Consider the following 9,038-nt stretch of genomic DNA (forward strand, 5'->3'; position numbering starts at 1 on the left):
AAATAAAAACTAAAAAGAAAAAGAGAGATTTAATTTTAAAAGTGGAGAAAAGCATAGTAACAGGATGTTAATGGAATCAAGGATTAAGGTGGAGTTAATTTTCTAGAGGAAGATGTTTTTTATAAAAGGTTGTGGAAGGGTGCTTGGGTGGCTCAGCTGGTTGAGCATCGACTCTTGATTTTGGCCCAGATCATGGTCTCAGGATCCTGGGATCAAGCCCCACATCATGCTCCATGCTGAGCAGGGGATACTGCTTGGGATCCCTCTGCCCCTTTCCCTCTCCCTGAAACAAAATAAATAAAAATTCATATTAAAAAAAAAAGGGCGGGGGCACCTGAGTGGTTCAGTTGGTTGAGTGTCCACCTTCAGCTCAGGTCATGATATCATGGTTCCTGAGTTTAAGCCCCACATCAGGCTCACTGCTGTCAGCCTGTCAGCACAGAGCCTGCTTCAGATCCTCTGTCCTCTCCTGCTGCCCCTCCCCGCTTGTGCTCTCCCAAAACTAAGGAAAAAATTTTTTAAAAATTTAAAAGAAGATTGTGGAGAAATATGGCTAAATTAGCGTGTGATCCATCATTGGCCATAATAACTTGACCAAATTGGAAACAGCGTATTTCTCTTCACATGTAGTTGACACAGTTAAATTAAGTGATTTGAGGCTAGAATGTCAGTCAGATATTAAAGATTTTTATATTCTCTTTGTCACGAGAGGCAGAATGTCTGGAATCAGTGGTGGGGAAAGCTATATAGCTATTGGAAATCCCTGCTGCAAAGCATGTCAGAGAGTTTGCATGATTTAGACACATATCCCCGGGTAGTCAACGTGGACGCCCTAGTTTCCTTTCCTATGCTTATCTTACCTACTTCCCCCAAAATGCACCCGGTGATGTGAATTTGTCTAGCACCAGAACCGAGTAATATTGCAGGGTTCCTATGTACAAACCAGTTAGTTTATTAGGAATTTCAAGGTGTTTAATTGAAGTATTACTTCAAGAGCACTGATAGGACAAAGCTAGAAAGCACAGAGATGTGGGCACTGGAGGTGCAGATGAAAAGCCACAAGCCAGTATCTTGGAGCCTTTAAATCATACATCTGCAGCAGGGGTTGCGGGCTGTCCGTCTGAGTAGCCGAGTTCCTTGTATAATGGGTCTGGTCACACATGGAGCCGTGGTCCTACACGTGCGGGACATTTCACATGAGGAGACTGCCTAGAATACGGTGAAGGGAGTAACATGAACGAGGCAAGCTCCATACGTAGTGTTTGTAAGTCAGGTGACGCAGCGGGGAAAGCGATGCCTGCAAAAATGAGCAAAAACCATGTTTTGAGCTCCCAGCTGTGTCTAGATGTTTATTCTGGGTCAGTCAGCTTATTGTGGATAGAGGGAGTGGCTGACACATGACAGTGGGACAGAAGGATACAGGGGAAGGTTGGAAGAGCCCTAAATTGCTCCAAGTGGAGGATGTGATTTCAGAAGAGGTGACGGTCCGTCTATTATTAGGGGTGATTTAGTTGATGCAATCAGAATATGACACATCACAGAGATACTGGTGAATCCATTTGAGAATTGAGCGGCAGTTGATGTTCAGTGAGACATGTTATCAGACGGTAGCATGCTCGTGTCAGTATAAAGACGGTGGACCTCTGGGTTGACCTGTGTACTGTTTTATAGATCCATGCTCCTGAGAAGATGGGAAATAGTAAATTGAGTCTAGAAGCAACTGTGATGGGGGATAGGGTATGCACCAAGGCGGTTATCTGAATGAAAATAGGAACTAGTTTTGACGGTGAGTGGTTGAGTCACCACCCCGGGGACCCGGAGGGACATCATCTTGGGACGCTCTCATGGGAAAGAGTTTCTACAAGAAATAAAGATTCTACCCCATCAGACACCAACTCACAGAACCATAAAGACCTGGTAAAAAAAAAATGACTCAGCTTTTATTCATTAGTATCTTGCATCTTAGAAGAAACAAAAGACAGACAAGTTAGTAGAGCCAGGAGAGCTCCCTGGACAAATGCAATGAAACAGGTGCGGACAGGGCTCAAGAATCCATCTGAACAGATGGAGGCAGCACCCTCCGAGAGTGGGCCCGGACCCAGGGGTGCTCCAGGATCTGTGACAAAGGCAGCCGCTCCGAAGGCTGGTATCTGAGAAGCTTGGAGATCAAGTCCCGGGCCCCCAAAGGTATTGACGGAGGAAACCTGATGTCCACCTGATGAGGCCAGACAAGAAAAAAGAAAAGGATGGTTAATTTCTGCGCTCCATGTTTTATGTTCCTTGAGTCCCTTCCAGGCACTCTTCTGGATCTTATTCGACAACCTTTATGTGCAGCCCAGGCTCTGTAGCACCCCGCCCCCACGAATTCCCAGAATGTGACCATCCCACCTTGAGGATACGTCTGTACGTCTCATTATGGGAATGGCTCTCAAAGGGTGGATTTCCCACCAGCAGCTCATAGCAGAGCACTCCAATGCACCACAGATCAACCGTCTCATTATATGTTCTCCTTTCTATCATTTCTGGGGGCAAGTAGTCCAGAGTCCCACACATGGTCTTTCTCCTAGAGGACAGCAGAGAAGGGAGGCCTGTGTAGAGGCCCCACACAGGGCAACCCTCCTTTTCTAGATTCCAGTGAGATGAGAGATGCTAGAAAGGCCTGAGCAGTCCCCTCCCAAGCCTGGAAGTCTGGGAACACCAAGTTTTAATAAGGATCGAGGTTTAGGGAAGGCAAGTCCTGGGACCCACCAATTCCATACTTTGGAATTACTTATACATTTAGCTCACGATCCAGGATGTTTTCATAATATTCTGGGCATCAATAGAGATTTGGAACCAACTGAAGGTGCGTCAACAGAGACCAAGTAAAATTTCCGGAATTATGGAGCAATGATTCTTATTTACATGGAAACTTACTGGGGAAAGTTATATGTTAACAGAGATCAAAAGATAAAAGATGTGGTTCAGCCATTCTTTCCATCTACAGATGCACATTAAATATATACATATGAAAAAAGACAGTGCTCAAATACAAACCCGGGGTTTTATCCCAGTCTTACACGTGCAATGGGTTAAATTGGATCATTCCTTACTGGCACCCAGGGCCCATGCCACCACCACGTGACCTACCTCAGAGATGGGGTGTGCACAGACCAGCCAAAGTCTGCAATCTTCACCTCACCCCTGAACCCCAGCAGCAGATTCTCCGGCTTGATATCCCTGTGAATCACCTTTTTCTCATGGCAGTATGTCAGAGCATCTGCTAATTCCTCCATTATCTGAGTGAGCAGAGAAAAAGCAGTCTGGAAATGAAGCCAGCCAGTTTTCCATGTGAGATAAAATACTCCTCATACATTTTTATCATTGTAGTGGAATCTTTTTTTTTTTTTTTTTTTTTTAATTTGAAAGAGACAGCACACAAGCAGGAGAGGGGCAGAGAAAAAGGAGAGAATCCCAAGCAGGCTCTGTACTGTCAGTGCAGAGCCTGATGCAGGGCTCCAACTCACAAACGGAGAGATCATGATCTGAGCGGAAACCAAGAGTAGGACCCTTAACTGACTGAGCTACCCAGGCGCCCCTGTAGTGGAATCTTTTATGTCCTAGTTACCAACCCCATTACTTCCTTAATGGCACAATTAATTACTGGTGGGGGAGGAATGCCTCTCCCCATTTTATGTGGTCTTAAAGGAGGGATGCTAAAGTGGACGGAGCCTCTCTTTTGCCCTAGCACAGCAAGGAGCTGGACCAGGGCCCATGCTGAGCCAATCAGAGGATCGCCCACAGGACTGGAGTCCTGAAGAAATGATTCAAAAATAGGAGGAAAATTGGAAGATCACTCATTCTGACAGCAAGATGACCCAGCCCTTCCTGCTGGGATAACTGAGGCTCTGATTCCCCATCTGAGGCTCTGTAGAATCTCTTGCTTTCTATTTCTAAGCCAGTTCTACTCATAGGCTTTCAACATGCTTCTTCACATAAGGTAGTGGAGATTCTGTTGCTTACAACCAAAGAATCCAAATTCATACACACTAATTATTAATATTCTGGGTAACTAGGGTATCAACACGTGAAGTTATAGGATGTATGTGTCACTACATAAAAGGTAACAGAATTCAGAAATAAAGAAAAAAGAAGCTGGACACTAATGATAGCCACAAGCAGTGATCCCCACCAGCCCAGAGTAAACTCACAGGCCCAAAGCCGCCAGCCCTCCCACCTCACCGTGGCTGTGTGCTGTTCATCCAAAGTGGTGCTCTTTTGCAGCTTCTTGTAGAGCTCACCCCTTGGAGCATATTCCAGAATCAGGTACACCCGGCGTGCATCATGGAAGTAGTTGTATAGGCGTAGGATATTGGGGTGCCTGGAGAAAAGACGGAGGAAGGGTCAGACTCATGAGACCCAACTCCCAATGCTACTAAAAGTGATCGGTGGGACAAAGGACAAATTGCGCTGGGACCAGAATAATGGTCTGATACTGGAGTGTGTGAGGGGAGAGCAAGAGGAGGCATCAGGATTGGGGGGTCTGAAACAGGGAGGAGGTTTACACGGTGTAAGTGGAGTGAACTGCAGAAAAAGTCTTCAAGGTGGACTCAAGGTGGCCTGCTGGAGGGTCATTTGGGGGGAGTGCTGGGTTCAGATGCCAGGGATGGAAGAGGAAACAGATGAAGAGGAAGAAGCTGGCGCGGGATGCTCCTGCAGCCCGTCCTTACTGTAGATGCGCCTGGATCTCAATTTCCCGGCGCAGCTGGTGCTCCAGTCCTTCCTTTTCTATCTGGGACTTGAAGATGACTTTCAGGGCCACAAGGAAATGGCTTTCCTTGAGCCGAGCCAGGTACACGTTCCCAAATTTTCCCTTGCCCAGAGGACGCCCGATTTCAAAGTCCTCAATCGTGAGGCGCCTCCTGAAAGTTAGAACAGAGCCTCAGTTTGGGGAAGAAGATGGCGGGCAGTGACGGACTCGAACCTCCCTCACCTCTCGCCTCCCGCCCCCGTGCCCCTTCCCCTGGTCAAGGGCGCAGCCGGGCTGTTTGGTTGGCCCACGAGCCAACACTTCCCACGTGCAGCTGGTCTTCATTTCTCGTCCCGCTCCGCTTCCTTCCAGAGACACTCACACGGGGGGCATGCCGAGCTCCACGAGGCCTGCTGCAGCTTCTTAGACAGACAGGCAGAGGTCAACACGCGCTTCTTGCACCCCACCCCCGCCCCCAGCAACTGACGCCAGTCCTTCTCCACCTGTTCCCTGGTCTCGGGTCTGCTCCTCTTCTTCGTCTGCGGGCTGCACGCTGCCCGACTGCATCGCAGCGTTTGGGTGGCTCCCCAGGAGACGGCACGGCGGCGACAGGACGCCTTCCCGAGCCCTTTGGAACTGTCCTCAAAAGGGGTGAGGGTAGGCAACAACCAGGCTGAGGCGCCTCGGACGCCGACGGCCCCCCACGAACCCTCAGCGCCGCGCGCGGAGCTGCACCCCCGGAGATCAAGGAACTCCCGGGAAGCCAGCGCTGGGGCCTTTATGTCTGCGCCCCCTCGTTGGCTGAGCCACAGTTCCTGACCGGCTCCCATTGGTTGGATCTTCTGGGCGCGCAGGCAGCGTGTCCAATAGAAAAGACAGAAGTGGGAGCTTCCGCCCACGCTGAGCCAATGAGGTGGCAGGGCGCGGAGACCCGGGCGCTGCGGCGGGGCAGACTCGGGGGGCCCCCGTGAGCTGGGGGAACCTGGGGGAATGGGAGGCGAAGCAAAGGGTCTCGGTGAACCAATTCCTGCCTGAGTCTCCGAGAGTGCGCGAATGCATTAATGAACTGACACCGTGTGCTTGTGAATGATGAGACACCAACCACAGGAAGCTGCCGGGGGTGGGGGTGGCTCTAAGGTCGGCAAACTCCCAAGCTACGCACCAAACCGGTTTGCGCACCAAACCGGCCCCCGCTGGGAGGTCGTGTCCCGTTCAGGCCACTCCCCAGGGGTGTCCTTCGTCTTGCTTCCCGAAGTTTCTGCCTCTGTCCTGGGGTGTCCTGCAGCCCCTGCTCTCTCCACTCCACCCCACAGCCCTTGCAGCCTCCCCCAGCCTGGGACTGTAGGCCCATTCGGCGCAATGGCACGGACCGCTCGCCCTTTGCCTCCATGAGCTGTGTATTTGCTGGACTCTTGACCTTAAAAATACAATAATACATTCATTGTGTTTAACATTCGGTTATTTTTAACCAGCAAAAAAAAAAAAAAAAAAGAAAAAAGGGCTTATTTGGAAATAGAGAATTACAATATAGGGACAAGGAAGATGCAGCAAAAACGCTGTTTTATGGAGAAGGAAGTTTGGGAGGGCTTGTTTCGAAGGAAAGTCCATTGGAGAAAAGCAACAGTTTAGTAAAAGACACCTTCTCATTGGTTGAGTTGCCGGGGTGGTCAATTTCTTGTAGGAAACGCAATGTATATCTTTTCTCCTTAGGGCCTATAATTGATGATTCTTTACTGTTGAGCATTCTTCTGCCAGCGTCTGCAATTGACATCCCTAGTCAGGATGTGACAGCCCCCGTCTGGCCTCCTGGCTCCATTTTACTGAAGCTTCCTTTAATTAATTTTCACAGACACTGTCTGCATTTTGCATTTGGGGGTCTCAAATAGTAAACTCAGCCCACATGTCTGTTTGTGTGGCATATACAGGCGTTACCAAAAATTTAAATTGCATTCTTTTAGACAGGTAATGCAGCAGGATTCTTGCAGAGAGTCTGACACTGAGGCTTTTCTTTCCAGGAAGCAACTTTATTCTTGCCAGCACGGCTCAGTTGGGTTCCTACCTGAAGAATTGAGCCCTGAACAAATGCCACGTGGCATAGTTTTTAATACATTTTCTATTTCTTTGTCTCCCATATAATGATAACACACAAACGGAGTCTGATTAAGTGGTCTCATGTTACAAGGTCGAGAGGGATGTTGTCACATGTATAGCCAGGTTGCTTGAGGTTTTTTGTGTTTTTGTTTTTTTTTTTTTTTTTTCATTCCTCATGGAGGGGACCCTACCACAGTAACAATATAAATTCTTGGAGGAATGTAATTTAGAAAGAAAAAAATCTTTTCCCAACTCAGAAAACCTCCTCACAAAGATAGTAAAAACATAAATAAAAGTTTATTACTGAATAAACCTTAAACTGAATGCAATGCCGTATCACAGATAATTGCTAAGAGATGGAAAGTGAGAAAGATGCCATTTCGTAAAGCCAAGCAGACATTGGCTTTCCCAGTGTCTCCCATTACATAGCTTCATCACAAACAATAATTAGTCCTCACATAAGAAAACATGACAGCACCATTTGTTACACAGAGTCATCCTAAATCTACCTGGTAATTGGGGTGGCTGTCTGCTCCTACATTGGCTTTCCATAAAGGAAAACAAACGTCTCATTTCTTGAGGATAGAAAGCGGTGTTAACCTTAAAAATAAAAGTTATTTTACCCACAAAAAAGTGTTATTTGGAAATAGCACAGAATTGCCATAGAGACACGCAAACTACAATAAAGCCACAGACAAATCCAACAAACAAAAGTTATTTTATGGAGGAGGAGGGAGTTGGCAGGGTCGTTTTCAACAAATTCCATTGGAGGAAAGCAACAGTTCAAGATGAAGGAAGTCTCTCATTGGTTGAGTTGCAGGGATGCTTGATTTCTTGCAGGAGATGTAGGGTCCATCTTTTCCAGTTGGGGCCTGGAATTCACGATTCTTCCTGTGATTGCCTTGGAGTGGTTTCGTGAGAGTTCTGCCTTCTGGCCTCCCAACTCTGTTGTAAATTAACGAGGCTTCCTTCGTGAATCTTCCCTTTTGCAACTTGGAGCCAGATGCCCACCAGAGAGGCTGTCTTCCCAGAGAAGCTGAGTGATAGAGATAACATCTCCCTTGATTTCTGCATTTCAAAGAGATGGCTCCTGAGTCTTTTAAGACATTCCTGGGGGGGGGGGGGTGTCGGAGCGCACCGGGGGCCTGAGGAGAAGGCTAGTGGAGCTACAACTGTGTGGCAGGGGTTCAAGCGGGACCAGGGGAGTTAGATAAATGGAGACAAATTGCGTAGAACCCTGTCAGCCCTTGTAAGGAGGCTGTAATTTACCCGTGGGAGACTCTGCGCCGTGTGGATGGAGGTCTCGGTTCTCGGACTCCCCACAGAAGGTTTACGTGAGGACCGGCTCCCGGGGAAAGGCAGCCAGAAGGAAGGTAGCAAAGCACAAAGCCCTTTAAGGACAGGCCGTTCTCAAGGTGGGAAAGCGAGGCACTGCCCTGAAGCTACAGGGCTCTTTTCTCTTCATGGGTCATAGACGGGGTGGTCTCTCATAGAGGCTCCTTCCAGTCACTGGTCGGGAGGGGAGTCTCTGATCAAGCCCACCGTGTTCCTACCGGAACCATCTTGGCAGCCTTCCCACGGGGGAGGGGGCAACGCTGCAGCGCACAGGCATGACCTTGGGCATGGATGGCCCTGCGGCACAGGCGGGAGCATGCGTGTTCCGCGCCGGGGCTCCTGGTCTGTCAGCCCCGGCGTGTTGGAAGGCGGTCAGCATGTGTGACCCGAGGCTGCTAATGTGTAACCTAGTTATCAGCACCCTAGCCTCCAGCTCCGAACCGCCTGTTCTCCCAGACGTACACGGCGGAGCGGAGGAGCGGGGGAAGCACCAGGGTGGGTCGGAGGCAGCAGTGACGGAGAAAGCACCGCCCACCACGTGTGTCGTGTCTACGGCAGGAGAAGGCAAGGCGGGACAGGTAAACAGTTTACGATTGACTGGTTTGAATAATAAGGTAGGGCTTTGGAGCATTAAGTGTCACTCCCTTCTAGTACGGGGCCCTAGAGCTTTAAGAAGACAGACAGGTGGGTCGTTTGCATGTGAAAAGCGAGGTCCCGGGGAAGTTGTTAGTGGTTGGTCTCTAATAACTGGCTGGTCCTGGGAGGGGCAGAATCTCCCCAGTCAGCAAGACTCCAAATGCCAGGACACAGAAAATTAAAAATATATAGTTAGTGAACTGTGAAATAGACGACCACCTGGGGAGGTTTTCAGGTGAATGGTAAT

At 48.9% G+C, this 9,038-nt stretch overlaps 1 protein-coding gene across 2 annotated transcripts; it reads right to left on the reverse strand.

The window, feature by feature from the left end:
* Nucleotides 1–1,921: 1,921 nt before the first annotated feature.
* On the reverse strand, nucleotides 1,922–5,545 carry AURKC (aurora kinase C). 2 transcript variants are annotated; one of them, XM_045440372.1, is made up of 7 exons: nucleotides 5,233–5,545; nucleotides 5,112–5,151; nucleotides 4,710–4,901; nucleotides 4,222–4,360; nucleotides 3,130–3,278; nucleotides 2,389–2,563; nucleotides 1,922–2,215 (listed from the first exon to the last, which is right to left on the reverse strand). In XM_045440372.1, exons 1-7 carry the CDS (start codon nucleotides 5,294–5,296, stop codon nucleotides 2,045–2,047), a joined length of 930 nt encoding a protein of 309 aa, XP_045296328.1. In that variant the 5' UTR covers nucleotides 5,297–5,545; the 3' UTR covers nucleotides 1,922–2,044. The 2 variants fall into 2 exon arrangements, with proteins under 2 accessions (XP_045296328.1, XP_045296329.1); XM_045440373.1 differs by having other exon boundaries at nucleotides 5,112–5,148; nucleotides 5,233–5,544.
* Nucleotides 5,546–9,038: the final 3,493 nt, after the last annotated feature.

The sequence above is a fragment of the Leopardus geoffroyi genome, chromosome E2, assembly GCF_018350155.1.
Source record: "Leopardus geoffroyi isolate Oge1 chromosome E2, O.geoffroyi_Oge1_pat1.0, whole genome shotgun sequence".
NCBI classification, from domain to species: domain Eukaryota; kingdom Metazoa; phylum Chordata; class Mammalia; order Carnivora; family Felidae; genus Leopardus; species Leopardus geoffroyi.

Bases quoted from the DNA above. Each gene is read 5' to 3' on its own strand.
- AURKC (XM_045440372.1), bottom strand. From the start codon at position 5,296: ATGCAGTCGGGCAGCGTGCAGCCCGCAGACGAAGAAGAGGAGCAGACC. The intron at 4,361-4,709 runs GTAAGGACGGGC...TCTTTTCTCCAG, and splicing joins GAGATCCAGGCGCATCTACA to GCACCCCAATATCCTACGCC. The intron at 2,564-3,129 runs GTAGGTCACGTG...GCTGTCCTCTAG, and splicing joins GTGCACACCCCATCTCTGAG to GAGAAAGACCATGTGTGGGA.